The following is a 19,204-nucleotide window of genomic DNA, read 5'->3' on the forward strand; positions in this document are numbered from 1 at the left end:
TTGATTGAGGCATACAAAATTATGAGGGGTAAAAAGGTGAAATGTTTAAGGGGAACATGAGAGGAAACTTCTTCTTTCAGAGGGAGATGAGAGTGTGGAACAAGCTGCCAGCGCAAGTGGTGAATGTGAGATCAATTTCAACATTTAAGAGAAATGTTGATAAGATACCGGAATGGAGGGGTATGGTGGGCTATGGTCCAGTTGCAGTTTGATGAGACTAGGCAAATTAATGGTTTGGCATAGACAAGATGGGCTAAATGGCCTGTTTCTATGCTGTAAAGTTCTATGACTATGAGAACAATTCCAATCTCTCCTGTCTCTACAAATAACCAAAGCCACTCAGTATTCTATCAAATTTCTTCTGCACCTGGATGTATTTCCTAAAGTATGGTGTATAAAAATGAGCAAAATACTTCCACTAAGACCTAACACTGTTCTATAAAGTTTTGGCAGAACTTCCTTGTTTTTGTATTTGTTTCTCTATTAACAAACACAAGGACCTCGTATGTTTTTAAATTTTCAACTTGTTGGCAGAATTTTTCCTTTTGTGATATGTGGATTTGTCAACATTGGTCCTGCCTGGGGAAGTTATGCTGTGTGGTAAAACACCATGGATGGAAAATGAGAAACAATCAAATAAATGATGGAAATTGAATACAGGAAACAAGAGACACAGAAAGGTACTGTAGTTACAGGGCTGTGAAGATATGTCAAATGCATTCCAAGATGTACCTGGAATGAATTAGATAAGATTTGTTTCAGAAAATAACATTTTTGGAAACAGCATTAAAAGCATAATTTTGACATAGTTGGAAAGAATCGATGATCTTGAATAATAATACCCAAAACTGTCCGTCACCAAGGTTCTCCTCAGCTGTTTTCTGGCTTTGTTATGAGGTAATTAATTTTACTTTGAGTAGATGATATTTCATTATTACTAATAATTCCATTATTATCATAACTCCCAGCTAAGTAAAAGGTAAAACATATGAACTGACTCTTTCATTTGTTCAGTAATTCCTACCATGTCTGGTGTAACATCAAAATGTTAAAAGTGGCAGAGTCGCAGATAAATAATTCCAGCTGGGAGCAAAGGAAGATTACTACCTTCATTTATTCATCTGTGCTGCACTATTACCAGACACAGGTTTCTCAGTCTCGTATTGGTGTGCTCTTACATTTCCATCTTGAGGTGATCTAATTCGGTGTGTTAAATGCTTTGGAATGTTACAATGTCACTGTAACCACATGCCCATTATTTTTGTTGAGTAATCCCAGATTGCTTGACACAACAAAACACAGTGAATTATACCAAAAAGTTTAGTCTTCCATTGTTCCTAACCCATTGGAACCCATTTCAGAACCAGTAAGTCTTATCCAGCTGAATTCTACTTCTGTTGAATACTTTACTTGCTGGTAAGATTGTCTAGAGCAGGGGTTCCCAACATTTTTATGCCATGGACCCCTATCATTAACCAAGTGGTCTGTGAACCCCAGATTGGGAGCCCTGGTTTGGAGAATCAAGCATGGGGGTCCAGCATATATTATTCAGAGTTCCTCATTTCATCTCAATCTTTAAGTATAAGCACCTAGAAAATTCAGTGTTCTGAAAAATAGACTCATTGTCCTCTACACCTGCCTGTTCAATCAGCACTCCTGTCAAGAGCAGAAATTTAATCTACAGTTTAAAAAATATTCCAAATCATTTTACATTTACATGGCAAGAGTATGTGAGTGGACTACTCTAAAATGCAGACTGGTTTAGTGATTTTACCTGCATCAGTTGCAATGACAGTCAAGACAAACTGTGCTGTTGTTTCTCGATCAAGGCTTGTAACTAGGCTCAACTGCCCATTGGATGTCAGAGTAAAAGCTCCTTCTTCATTTCCACCAACAATTGTGTAAGTCAACTGACTATTTAGCCCCTGGTCATCATCACGAGCTATGACCTACAGAATAAATCCACAGGATGTTAAAGGCTAAGGAAGTAGCCACACTTGATTAAATAGTGGTGCATTAATTAAGTACATCTACCAAATAACTTTAGAAAAGCATATTGTCAGAAAGTATGCAGATAAATGTATTACAGATGTTTCTACAACCCAGATTTGTGGACATTGAACTTATGTGCTAATGCTATCAAATTAATTATGCCAATATGATGCTAGAAATTGGGGATTATCTACCAGTCAGAGTCAGCCTTGCTTACAATTTCACACTGAAATAAATAATTTATAAAGATCTTTTTAAAAAATTTTATTTATATATATTTATAGATAGATATACTGATAAAACTAGAACTTAATGCCCATCTTGTGTTGTCCTAGAAACGTTACCATAAGCTGCTGCAGTCCTTGCTCTTAAGTTATTCCCACAAGAATTGCAGTACTGTTGGGGGGGGGGGGGGGGGATGCTAAAGGAATGGCAGCGCATTTCCAAGTTTAATTATTCTGTGATATGAAGAACTTGTGGGTGGAGTCAATTCCCATGTAACTACTGGACTTGCTTTTCCAGGTAGTAGTGATTACAAGGCTGCAGGTTTGAGAGATCTTGTCAATGAATGCTACAGGACATTTAAATATATATGCACTGGAGCTGTCGATGTTTAGGTTTTGTTGCAGAGAGCATCAGTCTTCTGTGTAGCCTGTGCTGAATCTATTCAAGCAAATGAATTATATTCCATTATTTTCCAGATATATCATATAGATGGTGGAATTGATTTGTGTCTAGTCACTTGGCCCAAAAAGACCAGCCAAAGATCTGCACGCAGCATCAGTATTTGTGTGGTCTGATCAGTAATGATGGTTGGAGACATGATTATGGTAACGGCAAGAAACAATGTTCTGCTCCTCTCTTTCACATGATCAAATCCTGATGATTTTATGGAATGAACAACTACGTATTTGCCAATCATTAGTCTAAGCTTCGCTGTTGTTCATACTTTGCCACATTTGTGCCTAGGCACGATGATGTTTTTCTAACTGAAACAGCTGTAAGTGAGCTGTGCAACAATCTTTTAGAGTGACTATAAAGATGGTAATAATTCCAGTCATTACTTTCCATTAATTCACAATAGACTAGTCATTTTATTCAGGTACTGCTGGTAGATTTGTGTCAGTTGCAGGTTCTGATAATGAATCCCACACCTTTCATCAATTTGGCTAAATCTAACATATATTCGAGCAAGGAGAATCTTTTCAGGGCATTTCAGGGATTAAGCTTTGGGTCACTGATATAGTGATTTATGAACCTATTGAAGAAATGACTGCACTATTGAATACATCCAAATTTTAAGTAGAGTTTCCGCGATCTAGGCAATTCAAGATTATAAGTAGGAGGCATGAAAATTAAGTAGGAGCCAGCATGATCTTACTGAATGGCAGAGCAGATTTGACGAGACAAATGGCACACATTTCACTTCTATTTCTTATTCTGAAGAGGCAACCAGCTTTTTCATTTTTTAAGTTTTTCATATGTAATTAGAAACAGTTACAATAATTTCCAATTTTGTGGATTGAAATCAATTTATTTCCTGAATAAACTTGATGTTAATTAAATAACGTTTACCATCATTGTTGTAAAATTCAGCAGTGTGTGCTGCACTTAATACTTAATACTTGCATAAATTTCTCTGTAAAAGCATGCAACTCATATAACACACCTCCTCCATCACTACCATTCAGTGGCGTGAACAACCCTTCTGGGTGAGGCTGTAAATTACATGCACCTCCTCCAGTCTGGTGTACTGCATTCAGTGTCTGTGATGTGGCTTCCTCTGCATCGATGAAACCAAGCATAGACTAGTTGTCCATTTTATAGAGCATCTGCACTCCGTTCATAAGTAATCTTGAGCTCCTGACTTTGCTACCTGAATTCCCCTTCTCAATTCCATATCAATCTGACTGTCCCCAGCCTTCTCCACAAAATAGAAAAATTCATAATCAGCTGCAACCCAAGATATGAAGGGTCATTTTTCTTGTTTCATGTAACGCACAGCTCCTGTGTCCTTTTCCCACTATTACCAATCTACCCAGGATCTTTGTTTACCTTTTCTATGCATCCCCTCCACCTTACCAAGTCCCATCAATCATCTCCATATGGTTGCACTTGCCATTCATGATATACCTGTCTGACTCATTTCTTCTCCTTTGCCCTACTTTTCCTATCTCCTTCTCCACCTGGTTGCATCTATCCATCATTCCTCCGTTAACCGTTTCCACATATTACCTACCAGCCTCAGTCTCATCCATCTGGCTCCATCTCCTTATTGTCCTCCCTTTATCGCATTCCACACAACACTGGCCTGTCTCTGTCTCACCCTCCCTCAACACTCAGTCCTGATGCTGAGCCTGAACCCAAAATGCTGAACATCCCTTTGCTCACACCGATGCTGCTTAGCTACCGAGTTCCAACAGTACTTCGCTTTTTTTGTGACTCAGATACCAGTATGATTAACTGTATTTTAAAATTTTAAGATAAATACAAAAAAGAACTGACCAATGCCTGAACAACATACACCAGATTTCATCACCAGCATTAATTTTACATAAAAATGGAAGAATTATTGCTGATCAAGTAAAAGATTTATATCACCAACCTGCAAGATGGACACTGGCAGATTCTGTGCATTTTCCTGCACGTGTACTGTATAGGGTGACAACTCAAAGACAGGAATAAAGTCATTCATGTCGGTGAGATTTATGTTCACTACAGCAGTGGCAGTTTGTGGGCTGCTTCCACGATCAGTTGCATGGACAGTCAGAGAATATGAGGGTCGTGTTTCACGATCAAGTTGCTTAGCTACTGATAGTACACCAGTGACAGAATCAAGTCGAAAATCATTGTTCAGATTTCCACTGGCGATATGGTACCGAACCTGACCATTAGTTCCTTCATCTAAGTCAGCAGCAGTGACCTGTATCAGATCAATCCCACTAAGTGTGTTTTCACTAATTTCAACTTCATAGAGAGCTTGCTGAAAGACAGGAGGGTTATCATTCACATCAAGTACAATAACAGTAATGTCCATTGATGAAGAGAGTGGAGGCTCACCCTTGTCTGTAGCAATCACTGTCAATGTATAATTGGAGACTTCTTCCCTGTCTAGTTCACCAGTTAATCGTAGTGTGCCATCTATTGTTCCGATACTGAACTTGTTTGCTGAGTGACTCAGTAACGTGTACTCAACGTAACTGTTTGGTCCACTGTCAGGATCAGTGGCTTGAGCTTTATAGACAATAGTGTTCACAGGAGAGTTTTCTTGCATATATGCCATTGTTGAGGAAATAAATCTCGGTGGGTTGTCATTGACATCCAGAAGAATAACAGACACTTGCGCTGTGCTTGTGAGCCTACTTGCAGGCAACAAAGATAAATCATGAGCCATAATTAGCAGGTTGTAGAATGACTGGCTTTCCCGATCTAGCTCTCGCCTTACACTCAGGACACCATTATTGTCAATATTAAAATACTGCAATGAATCACCAGATGCAATGTTGTATTCCAACTGAGAATTCAGTCCTGGAAAAAGAAAAAGAGAAAACATAATGAGCATATCAAGTGTTTAAAAGATGGTTTTGTACAGTGTAATCCAGTTGAAATAAGATGACATGTAATCAGTGGAATAGTCTTTTGAGGTGTTTCAAATGCTGACTGTCAAACTGTTTATTCAATTATTACTCAATAACATGCAACCCAGGGCATGTTTTACAGCACTTGCACAGATTTCCCAGTGAAAGCCTGAAATTGGGAAATTGGACTGGATGTTTCCTATTGTGATTCAACCTAATGCTCTTGTTATTTACCTCCTCATAAAATTATGCACGTAATGATGTTACCAACACGCATAGAGCACATAAACAGTCTGCATTATTAACAGACAATTCAACACTGAATATTTCACATGAAAGCAGTGAAATTATTCTGATTTAAAGTGTTCAACTTCTGAATCCCATTATTCTTTATGATGTAGAAGACCATTCAATCCATTAAGTTGATGCTGGCTTTCAGAGCAACTACAGCCACCACAACACCAACCCCACCCCCCCCCCCCCGCCACCAGATTTTCCTATCACGGAATTTTACCAGGGACAATTTACAGTGGTGAGTTAAGCCCCCACCTAGCATGCCCTTTGGAGATGGCAGCAAACTATTGCACCAGGAGAAATCTATGTAGTCATAGGGGAAACATGCTCACTCCACATATTCAGCACTGGAAGCCATGATTGCATCGGATTACTGGAACTGTGACACAACAGCTCTATCTGTAGCATTACTCAAACAGCCTTAAATAATGTACAGTCAAGTACATCGCTGAGAATTTTCCTCTCGTTTCTGAAACTTACAAGGAAGCAAATTTTAAAAAACACACTAGAAACACTCTGATGGGGGAAACATTTAACCAATATTTTAGGGTGACAATATTTAATCATGGTCAATGACTATTTCTCTACAAATATTGCCTCACCTGCTGCGTATTTCCAGCATTTTTGGCTTTAATTTCAGATCTCCAGCACCTAGCCTTTTAGCTTTTAGATCGCTAACTCTCTCATTCCTGGCTCTGTCATTTCCATGCTTTTTCCAGTGATCTTGGTGGCCTGAAAGCACCATGAACTCCACCTCAACATGAAATATAACACTTGTGTCCCATCTATTACAAAACTCCATTCACCTACAATGCTTTTATCTTCCTCTGGTACCTCAATTTCAAACACTTTTGGCTTCATTCATCTCGTACTTAATCACTTTCTTTAGAGCACTATATTCTTGATCAAAGTCTTCTGACATAAATATCTCTCAAGCTTCACCTTTTTCTTAGGACATCTGTATATTAATTGAAAAACCAATTAACAACCGACCCTGCAATTCCATCTTTCCCACCTTCATTCCTCTACCAGAAGTGCATAATTTAACTGCAATATTAATTTTTATAATGTAACATATGGGCATAGAAAATGCATGCTAATAAAAAGGCTCTCTCCATGCCTCTCTATCCTTTCCCATTGTTAAGATCTTATATACATACACTAAACCTGATTCTACATGTACGTGAAGAAAACTGAGGAATTACTGCATATTTGAATGTTACTTATTCAGGTTATATATTTATTCCCTGTAAACCCATTAATTCAGCATGTTCTAGCCCTAGCAAACATTTTTCCACCATTGATTTGACCTTACCTTCCATTCCAGACCCTTTCTACTTACATTATTGACATTCTGATGCCCTCCACCAATCTGAAAATTTCCAATCCCTTGCACCCAATAGGTTCATCTTTGGTGTGGATGTTCGAGCCCTTTAGACTTTCATGCCACATCAGGAAGGTCATAAGGCTTCACTTTCCTTTTCAAAAGGAAATCCAAATAGTTCCCTTCGAAGCACACATTCATCTGAGCTGATCTTTCTGCTCAACTTTCTTACTTCTAGCTTATCTATCCCTTTCAAAATTTTGTATATTTATATAAGATCCCCTCCCATTCTTCTGAATTCCAGAGAGTATAGTTCCAGGAGACTCAATCTCTCCTCATAGGTTAACCCCTTCTTCTCTGCAATCAAACTGGTGAACCTCCTCTGGACTGCCTCCAAAGCCAGTATATCCTTCCTCAAGTATGGAGACCAGAACTGCACAAAGTACTCCAGGTGCAGCCTCTGATGATGGTTTCAATCCTGTCCATATTTAATTAGAAATAATTTCTACTCATCTATTAATAAATGCTGGATAACTGGTCAGATGATTTAGAAATAAATAATTAAGGAATGAAGTGAAGGAATGAGGTAAAATAACATACATGGAGAATACAGAAAATTACAGTTTTTTGATGCTATTGTTAAGTGGTAGCACAGAGAATAGATGGTCAATGGATAAATTATTAGCTGCAGCAAAGAAGTCATTACTGTTTTTCTGAATCTCACAGATTAGAAAAGCAAGGAATGGGATGAGTGATGTCTCATTCAACTGGGTAATGGTTCAGAAAAGCAGCAAGAAGAAATCTACAAGGTGAAAAGGAGAATGCAAAATTTTAAATGCAAAACTAGAATTCTTTTTCCTTAAAAACCTGCTAAACTTGTTTTGTTCAAGTAGTTTGTTGAACTGAATTGATACACAACATGACAAGAATGAAACTTTAGTGACAAAACTATTTTTAAAACATTCCCTTTTTGGGTCTGAAGTAACATTTATTTGTCAGTAATTTATTACACAATATTAGAGTAAACTCAAATCGAGACTGGACAGCAACTACAAAATGTTAGAACACCTGCTCTACTCCAGCTATAATAAGAACTCAGCACAGTCTTTTAAAAGTAAGTCTCTGGAATTACATCTATAAATATCTTTGCCTCTTCATATATAGCTTTAACCAAACTTTAATAATCTTGAATCCTAATAACCTCTGGTTTGATGTTAATTTTGGTCTGAATATATTATAGCAAGACATCTTGAGCATTTTTCTGTAATCAGCTGTTACTGGAGTAAATCCAGTGCTATTATATCAGAATCATTTATCATCTATTTTGACTAACAGAACAATTTGATTTGAATGCAACCATCACTCTGCATTGAAGACACAGCTTTAGTTACAAGACCACTGATACTACCCAGTCACTAGTTTTAAGTGGAATAAGTGTTTTATTGTTGTAAATGATTTGTTCACATCCAAATCCACTCATACACGTCCATTGTTACTAATGCCAGATTCTTGTATGTAAACCTATTGCATACATTCAGTAGACTGTGGTTCACCTGGTGGTGGAATAAATTGCTAGATTTTCTGGGAATGTTATGCCATGCCATACCAGTTCTGTTGCCATTGATTTAACATGAAAAAAAGCTGTGTCTTCCTATCTATTTCATAAGGACTAACAGTTTTTTTAAAATGCAGCTTTCGCTTTAGGATTAAAATGCAATGATGTTTAATACAAGCTGGAGCACTGTTACATTATCTAGTTTTACTGTGTGTTCTCTAAAACTGCAGAAACACTAATAAGATATTAGGAGATATAAATTAACCCTCAATATAAGTATTTGATGAATTAAAATTAATTTATTAAAAGCTGATTACAACAATCATGTACAACAGATTACCGTATATACTTTGTACTTAGCTGGTGTGTTCTTAAAACACATTTGTCACACATTCCCATCTCTAACATTTATTTCTGAAATAAATCTGACTACCAAGAAATTGAACTACATTAAATAACATGACAAACTGTATGGACTGTACATGCTGCAAATCTAGAAAGTTGATACTGGATTAAAAAAACCCTTGTAATTAGCTTTGCTTCAAAAATTAAAATGAAATTGAAGATTTTTTCTCTCTCATCGGACCTTACTGCAAACAGCAAACTCCCTAAACATTGCATATTTGAAATGTAATCCACCAGAAGTCTCTCAAATTCTGAAAGTGACTTTATAATGTAGTTGCCCTATTGAACTCAGAAACAATTCTCTCTCTCAGTAACACTACAGCTTCTAAAGACCTTAAATAATGCAGAGAGATTAGTAGATTAACCCTTTCTGAGTTTGGATATTACCATCCTTCTTCAACTATAAATTTCTTGAAAAAAATATAACAAACAGAAATCAGATTTAAGCAATTACAAACATTAAGCAAAATAAAATATCTGTCATCCCCAGAGGGACATCAGTTATCTTTTTATTGCTCTCAGCTCTCTTGGTGGGCTCAAAAGTTAAACAATTAAAATGGCATGAAACTGCCTTGCAAAGTTCAGCTGACTTCTCATTGACCTCATCCCCATGTGTTGCAATTCTATCTTTTATAAAACAAATGCTCTAAATATAATGGACATAATTAGCAATTACACATCTTTAAGTCGGCCCAGAGTGGCCAAAACTCCATGATATTGGCATAATATGTACATTGTTTATGGTACACCATACATCTCTGAGACGTGATGGTATAGAACTTTTTTTTTGTTTTCAGCCTGGCAAGATTCAGAAGCTTTTGCACAAAGGAGTTGTCAGTCTGAATGGCAGACTTGTGTGACAATAGGACTTGTGTATTCCTGTCAAATGTGTTTTTTCAGCAGTTGTACCACATGTGCAATCTGAGATCCATCACAATATTTACAGCTGTTTATTTTGTAACCAGAAGAATTGCTTACGCTCTTCAGTCATGCAGGACTGAAGAACATTTCCACTGTCAATGTTTTGCTGCTGATTTTGGTATTTATTTTTGTTCTGTACCACACAACCACATGAGTTTAAAATAAAAGCTTTGGTAAGATAAAGAAAATAATTGGAAACATGTATAATATATAATATTAGCAGTTAGCAATCACTGCCACTTTAAGGATGTATACTGTTTTTAAAGAATGTATCATGAGACTAACTGCTGTCTGTGACTGCATAGCATTGTTTGGTGTGGCAAGCTCCAGATAGTCTCTCGATCTCAATGGAGAATACCACAATTAAAAAATGCTGTATCGATGTTATAAGCTTTATTCCTACTATTTAATTAACTACTTTTATTTTTGGTTCGAATACACAATTATATCTTGTGTAAAACAGGAAAACTGAATGCTATGTGTGATCCTTCCTAATTGAGATAATACATGGGCACAAGTGACAGGTAAGCTTTAAGATTCAACTGAGGTGGGGACATGAACCAAACAACAAGAGATTCCTCACGCTGTTAGATAGCCTGGCAGGTAATTTATCAAAAGAATGGAAACAATGGAAGTGAGAGGTAATGGTGTTTATTGATATGAAAGAAAACTAGAACAGATAAAAATAAATACGTTTCTGTACTGCATTGTCTCAAGGGTCGAGACCAAAGAATACATTAAATACACATGACAGCAAAGATTTTGCTTCCTGAATACTTTAGAGTGTATCTTATGGATTTTGGGCTGCTGATCATGAAAATCATCATGAAATTTCCCTATCACACATCGTTTTTTTTTTAAATAGCCTACATTTGTCATTTCACTTCATAATTCAAGACAATTAAAATATTGCCCACAATATCAGCTGACAATTTCTTGTCCAGGCATGCCTGGGCATGCTTAAGCAGGCTGGGAACGAGACAGGTAAGACAGGCTATAAAAGCCTCATGCACACACTGTTCGATGCATTGCGCTTACACGTATATCAGTTTGTGATCAAGTTGATGCACATGCTCCACACACATAGCATATTTGGGTGTACTCATTATAATACAGCAATTGTATTTTTAAGTGTATTTGTGATAGTAAAATAACTCACCAATGTTGCAACAGCCGCGATCCTGGCTGTTATATTTGTGGTGAGAAGATGCTTAAATCTCAAAGATGGAGTGTGACTCCTCTTACCAAAAAAACCTATAAGCTCTACTTTGGGTGCAAAATTGGCAACCAAGATAAAGCCTGGGGTACTCACATTAGAGCTTCAAGCTTGGCTCAGAGGTACTCAGAAGTCAATGCTGTTTGTTGTCTCGATGGTATGGCGAGAGCAGTAGGATCGTGTGACACACTACTAAATCTGATTTTTTTTGCTAAAAACAAGAAACCCATTGAAGATCTCACCTTCCTTCAGTCACAAGACCTGTGCAGTATGATGATAGTCTTCCAGTACTGAAGCTACAAAGGGCATGGAGTCTAGAGGAAGCAGATGGAGATGCCATGATGCATGAGCCAGGAATGGAAAATGACATTGATACTGATTAAGATTTGGAACCTTTCATGTCAAGTGAACTTCATCTGAGAACTCGATCTGAATTAAAAGACCTGGTCAGAGACGTGGGTTTGTTAAAGGCAAAAGCAGAATTGTTGGGTTGAAGACTGCAAGGATGAAATCTGTCACAGGCACAAAAAATTCCATGAAGGAGTTTGATATTTGAGACAGATGTTTTCCAGAATAACTGATGCCAAGATTAAGGAAGGTATTTTTGTTGGTCCACAAATGAAACAGGTAATTAATGACAGGCAATTCAACAAACTTCTAATGGGACTGGAGAAAATTGCATGGAAGGGATTCAAGGATGCTGTTGAAAATTTTCTTGGCAACTACAAAGCACCAAACTACATGCAGCTGGTTTAACAACATGCTTCAGTATACAAAGCTATGAAGTGCAACATGTCACTAAAGATTCACTTTCTGCATCCCCGTTTAGACTTCTTTCCTGCAAATCTTGGCACTGTCAATGATGAGCATGGTGAAAAGGTTTCACCAGGACATGGAGAAACAGTTTAAGGCAACTGGGATGCATCATGCTGACTGATTAAAGTTGGACACTTATTGCACTGTTATGCAAATAAATGTATATCAATAAAAGTTAATTTCTTGTTTCTCCAAATTCTTACATGATACAAACAGTTGGAAATTATATTTGTGTTCAACTTCAAGCAGTCTATCATAACCACAAAAATTTCTGAGGAAGCAACATTTTCGAAAAAAATTTGCTGTCCAGTCATATTTTACATGCACATTACAACACATCTAGAAATAAAAATAGTTGACTGCTATCACATGCAATGAAGAGCACAGAGAAATAACCTTTTGATACTTTCTTAATTAATGGAAAAATATTCAGCATATTGGAAGGATATGCTCAGTAGGCTTTGGATTATCTGTCAAACCCAAAATCACAGCTCGTGAGAAAGTTAACTCTGGAAAGCATGCAAAGCAGCAGAGTTATACCGAGAAGTTAGAAATGTTTGATGGGCAATAACAGGAAACACATGCAGTGAAGTGTGAGGCAGATGGCTGAAGAGGTAAATACAGCAAGGATTGCTAAGATACAGTATTGCAAACACTGTGGATGACTACATGAGTGGCTATGAAGAAACATCCAACATATGTTAAAAAAGTATGATACAGATTACTAGATGCACAATAAAAAGGGCATCAAAATTCCAAGCAGTGACTACAGTAGAGATAATAATCACTGGCATACCTACTCATCTTAACAGGTGTTGAAAATTCAAATGAAGGCTGAGAATTTGCCTGGACTCCAGGGATCGTAATAGTTCCCTGATGAGGAACTATTATGATGATAGAAAACATTTGCCAGGCCTGAATACAGCTACAATGTTCATTGTACTGGAAGTAAAAATGAGGTCTGGCATGCAGAGCACAATGAGAAGAGCACACATTTACAGTGCTTCAATACATCTTTTAAGTCAACACTGTACTAGGGAATCTCAGTGAAGGCTCTATGGGGTAAAGACTAAACCAAATGATATTGTGGTCTTTAGAGAACACAAACCAGTGGAAGAAACATAACTAAATGCTGACAGCAAAACAGAAGCAATATACATATAATTCTGGAAGAACTCAGCAGGCCAAGCAGAATCTACAATATGGAAAAGAGCAAACAGTTCACATTTCAGGCCGAGACCATTCATCAGCATAACAGAAAATGCTAAAAATACAGAGCTGGTCAGAAAATATTTATAAAGGAGTAATGTTTCAAGTTCCGGACACTTTGTACACCTGCTTGAGTGTTGTCAGCATTTTTATTTCAGATTTTCAACATCTGCAGCTTTTTCACGTTGAGATCCCCAGTCAGCATATGCAGGGAGAAACAGCTGATTCTAATAGCCTCTGCACAAGACTGCTCATTATTTCTTGGACTGATGCATTACAGAAGGCTAGATTATTGATATAATAGGCTGACTGAAATAGCTTGGCTTTTTTAGTGAAGCCACTTCACCCATTCTCTACATTTCTAGCAAAGTGATGATGTATAGAAACCAAACAACAAATCCTGTGAGAACATTACAAAGTTGTCTGCTCTGGACTGCAACCCATGGTCAGTGATCACCCTCCTTGCTGATGCTATTTCCAGCAAAATGTCCATTGATTCCCAACAAATGGCCATTTTTTAAGAACTTGTTTACAATTTTAAAAAAATCCATTATCATTTCTCCATCTTGGTGAAGCAGATCTAGCCTGGTGCATGTCAAGAACTAAATGAGAATGAAATTTTTTTTTAAACTGGAGATTCAAAGATTCAAAGAACATTTACTAAAAAAAGACTGTACAAATTATACAAACCTGAGATTTGTTTGATTACAGGTAACCACAAAGCAAGAAACACGAAAGAGCCCAATTAAAGAAAAAAATAAAAAGACCGACACCCGATGTGCAAGAGAAAGGAAAAAAAAACACAAATCATGCAACCAATTGAAGTGAACAACAACCTTCCAAACCAAATTGAATCCTCAAATCTGAATCCTGGAGCAGCCCGGAACAGGCGCTCAAAGCCTTTCTTACCAGTTCATCATATTAACAAGCCCAGAGCTGGGGCAGTCTACATAGCCTTAGCGCCAAGGAGAGGAGTGACCATCACAGAGAGCAAGTGAAATTGGGTCTCGCCTCTGATCTTACTACCCTGCCTTTTCAGTCTATCTGGGCTGGCATTTAAATTGACAAAACAATGGAATAGCGAAAGGGTCCAGTGTCCTGGAGAGAGGAGTGAACATCGCAGAGAGTGAGAGAAGTCAGCTCTCACTACTGATCAGGACTGCCATTTAAATTGTCTAAACAGTAAATTGTACCTTGCATTAGAGTCCGGCTACTGTGAAGGACCTGGGGCCTAGATGACGACGCTCAGTGACTCACTCTGGGCACAGATTTTACTGCCCATATCTGCAAGTCTTGTATTTTACACAGGGTCTCATTCATTATAGCCAGTGGGAATTTTCCATTGCCCTGTGAAAGCAGCTTTTCACTCCCAGAGGTGAGAGCCAGCATGTTTGATTATGTTGTATCTCCACAGTTCGGATACTGTTATTCTTACACCTCTGATCAGCATGTTAGAGCGATTTTTGCTTTTATTACATTTACATTTAGCAAATGTCTTTCGCTATCAGTCTTCACATCTGAATATATATTGTGAATTTAATTTGGAGTGCAGCTCTGAACAATGGGTTCCTAAAAGCTCTGAATCCCAGACCAGACAATGCTGATTAAATTCATTTGAATGTCTGTGGTGTGGATGCAAATGGGGAGGTACGAAGTTTGTGTGCAGTTTCAAAGAAGGCATTGACGATGCATTGTAAATATGGAATTGTCCTTTGATGTTCTATACTGAGCTCCACGTTGACCCAGCCAGACGTTCCTACCGAAAGCATCTCTATATGATGCCCACTGTATCTTGTTTTGTCGAATAAAGAAGTTGCTTCATATCTACCAGTGCTTTTCTCCAGTGACTTACTCACACAACAACACAGTGTACCCTGGGTGCAGGTTCATCTCTGTAATTCAGGAACAGATCCGAAGGCAGGTTCAGCCTCATGCTGTGCCTCCCTCCAGCTTATCGGAATTAGTCTCTACAGGGGCTGAATCATATCATTTTGTTTGTTAGTTGCCACAGTTAACTTGATCAGCGGATGAGATACTGTAATGTGCTCCTCAATGCTGATTAGCTTGAGCTCGGTATATTTTACCTGTCTATATCTTTCAGATGAGCTTAACTAAAACTATACGCTACATGCACGCCTTTATCTAGACAATACAAATCATATTGTATATGAACATCTTCACAAGTATTCTCTGTTACTGTAGCTGGGCCCTATGGATTTAAACCGAGTCATCTCGGATGGGCTGCAATTGCTGTGCCTATATACAGCTCACCATATGCATATTGGTGAAATTTTATCAGTTTCATCATCATTTCTAATTTGTGGGTATTGAATTTCTGAATGTGTAAATTTCTGCTTGTGTATATTGACTGACCCTCCTGGATCATGATTCCAAAACTCTTCTAATGCATCTGCCTACAGCACTAGTTCCTTCTTATTATCAAAACATCATGTTACAGATCTGGCCATAATCATCTCTGATGTATGTTTGACCATTTGCTCACAAGTCTCCGACTAGCTTTAAAGTTCCTTTAAAGTTTAAAACATTCCTTTAAAGTTGACTAAGTGATCATTCAAAGGGGGCAGGATCTCATGCTGATAGGTGGCGGACCTAAGAAATTGTTGCACCTCTGTAGCATCCTTTGAATCCAACATCTCCTTTGCTGCTTTGGCTTTTACTGGAGCTGGCTTTAGACCATCTCTCTTGACTGGACGAGCGCAGACTTGGGCCACTGCTTACTGAGACATTAAGAACCCCATATGCAACAGATATGAGGACTTCACTACTGATACTGTTATGTGTGATGAGAAAATCAGATGGAGATGGGGTCCAGAGTTAACCCCTCCGCGAACTATGCTGCTAACGAGAGAGAGAGAGAGAGAGAGAGAGAGAGAGAGAGAGAGAGAGAGATAAAGATAAAGAGGGAGAGAGGCACCATGCTGCACATGCTGATAATGAGAGAGAGAGAGAGAGAGAGTCAAGGATTTATAGTTATGGCTTCTTCACTAATTGTTGACTTTACTTCCAAGGGGTTTGCCTGCTTGTGTGAATCCCTGCTGACACAGCAGAGTGGTGCCAGGTGCCTGCTGAGACAGCAAGGAGTGGCCCAGTTTGATGGGCATGGTCAGTTGATGGATGGCTGGCACCCCGGCAGGGGAAATAAAAGACGAGTCTGCTGAGACACCGGCAGACACGCCACTGGACACTGAAGGAGTGTTGTGCACCCACAGGAAGGTGGGGGCCTGGAGGATCGATTCGGGGGGAATCGGTCAGAGGCTCACAGTGTGTGAAGGCAGGCCGGTGGGGGCTTGTGTGTGTCTCCACCCTCGCCTGGGTGACAAGCTCATCACTGAAGAACGTTCTGGCCTGGAATGGAGGGGTCATAATCAGTGACCACAACAGCACAACGGGACAAGAAGACAACGGAAGGTTTGCTTGCTGCAGCTGCTCATCTCTCGCTCGCTCTCTCTCTCTCCAACATTACAACAGCAACTACCTCGACTTATACTGAACTGAGCTCTGCATTATCTTAAGACTACTCATTTACCCCTAGACTTTGATAGAGCTTGGTTTTGATTCTTATTTCTACACTTCTGCATTGCTAACCTGTTTTATATGTATATTGGCATTTTTGATACTGTATTACTTAGTTTACTAATAAACACTTTTAGTAACAGTGATACCAGACTCTAACGTATCATTCCATTTCTGCTGGTTTGGTAACCCGGTCATGGGGTACGTGACAATATGCACTGGGTTTTCAGCCATCTGGGAAGTGGCAGGAAGGCAGCAGATCAGATACTCCGCCAGCATCAAGACTCGTGCTTGGTGCTGGGCTACACCGCGGAACTCAGGAACCTAGTGGTGGAGTGTGGCTGCAATGTGGAAGTGCTACTCGCCTATTACCAACATGGCCTGTTGGAGCACTTGAAAAAAGAGCTGTCTATCTGGGAGATGCCTACTGAACTTGAAAGCTTCATCATTCTGGCCGTTTGTATTATGGAAGGACCCCCTAGATTGTCAGCCGAATCCTTTAATTCTAATAACCACTTCAGGGTGCAGAACCCTCAGCAGCAATGCTTCCAGAACCTGTTAGGTAGATCTCCCTTAACCCCCAAATTCATGAGTGTTGATCAAGAAACAACTTGCATGCTTACTGCGGAGCAACCGATTACCTACGCATCAAATGAGCACCATGCTCAGGAAGTGGCACCTTCAGGTAGAGATGAAGAACCTCCTATCTGCAAAGCTCCCCCCATGCCCCCAGCCCCTCATTATAGCACTATAGCTGGACTCACTCTCTCTGTTCTCCACCAAACCCCAAAGGCTTGATGCGCACCTGAAGCTCTGGTAGATTCCGGTGCAGCAGGCAACTTTCTGCTCTGGACTCTTTGTTGCAGCTTGGACTTCCCGACAAGCCCATGCCTCACCCCTTCTGCATCACAGCCATTAAGCATTCAAGAGCACCATGAGTCCATCCAATTCCTTCTGATCAACTCACCCAATATTCTTCTTATTTTGGGTTACCCCTGGCTCTCCACACTTGACTCTCACTTCATCTAGTCACCTGGTTTAATATTGAGTTAGGGACCACCTAGCTGCAACCTCAGTTGATTTCACCCCGTAAATCCCCCGGGACAGAGGAAATCCACCAAAACTCTCACAGGAATACAATTTAGTCATAGCCCTCTGTAAAAGAGAGGTCAGCACCCTGCCGCCTCACAGACCAAATAACTGTGTGACTGACCTCCTCCCAGGTCCCATCCCTCCCCAGGGATATCTGTTTTCTTTCTCCCATCCTGAGACAAAAGCCAGGAATGACTACTTTAATAAAACACTACAGCACAGCTTCATTTGACCATTCCTGTCCCCAGCCGGTACAGGAAGATGGGGGTCTCTGTCTCTGATCGACAATCACAGACTCAAAAAGATCATCATTAAGAACCGCTACCCTCTCCTCTTTCTGGATAGTGCATTTGTAACACTCTATGGGGCTCAGTACTTCATCATACTGGATGTACAACCAGATCCACATCTGTCAGGGGGATGACTGGAAGACAGCATTAATAACACAAAAAAATACAACTGCAGATGCTGTGGATCAAAGCATTAATAACATCCACTGATCACTATGAAATCTTTGTGATGCCTTTCAGACTTTCCAACAGTCCAGCCATTTTTCAAGACTTCAATCATGAGATCCACCGGGACATGCTACACAGGTATGTGTTCGTCTACCTCAACAACACCCCTCATTTCTCCAAAGACTCACAAGACCACGTCTGTCACGTCCATTCAGTTCTTCAGTACCAACTCTATGCAATTTGGAGCAATGGCAGTTCCACACCACAATCATCTCCTTCCTCACCCCAAGGCATAATTATGGACCCAGAGAAAGTGTGTACCATCATTGAATGGCTCTGATCATGCTCCCTCAAACAGCTACAGCACTTCTTGGGCTTTTCCAACTTCAACTGCTGTTACCTCACTAACTGCAGACAAATCGCCGCTCCTCTCAGCTCTCTCACCAAGTCACCTATCTCATGGGTAATATAGTCTGCTGCTGTTGACCATACCACTACCTGTGGTAGTGTACGTGGACTTTCAGAAAGCCTTTGATAATGTCCCACATAGGAGATTAGTGGGCAAAATTAGAGCACATGGTATTGGGTGTAGGGTACTGACATGGATAGAAAATTGGTTGGCAGACAGGAAACAAAGAGTAGTGATTAATGGGTCCTTTGCAAAATGGCAGGCAGTGATTAGTGGGGTACTGCAAGGCTTGGTGCTGGGACCGCAGCTATTTACAATATACATTAATGATTTAGATGAAGGGATTAAAAGTAACATTAACAAATTTGCAGATGACACAAAGCTGGGTGGCAGTGTGAAAT

At 39.3% G+C, this 19,204-nt stretch overlaps 1 protein-coding gene across 2 annotated transcripts in view; it reads right to left on the reverse strand.

The window, feature by feature from the left end:
* Window positions 1-19,204, reverse strand: part of fat4 (FAT atypical cadherin 4) — a 363,521-nt gene that overhangs the window by 142,040 nt on the left and 202,277 nt on the right. For both annotated transcript variants that reach the window (XM_073042814.1, XM_073042815.1), the window contains exons 6-7: window positions 4,598-5,520; window positions 1,775-1,949 (exon numbers count right to left, since the gene is read on the reverse strand). In XM_073042814.1, coding sequence (XP_072898915.1) covers window positions 1,775-1,949; window positions 4,598-5,520 — 1,098 coding nt within the window. The remainder of the gene's footprint in view (window positions 1-1,774; window positions 1,950-4,597; window positions 5,521-19,204) is intronic.

This window comes from Hemitrygon akajei, chromosome 4 (assembly GCF_048418815.1).
Source record: "Hemitrygon akajei chromosome 4, sHemAka1.3, whole genome shotgun sequence".
Taxonomy (NCBI): domain Eukaryota; kingdom Metazoa; phylum Chordata; class Chondrichthyes; order Myliobatiformes; family Dasyatidae; genus Hemitrygon; species Hemitrygon akajei.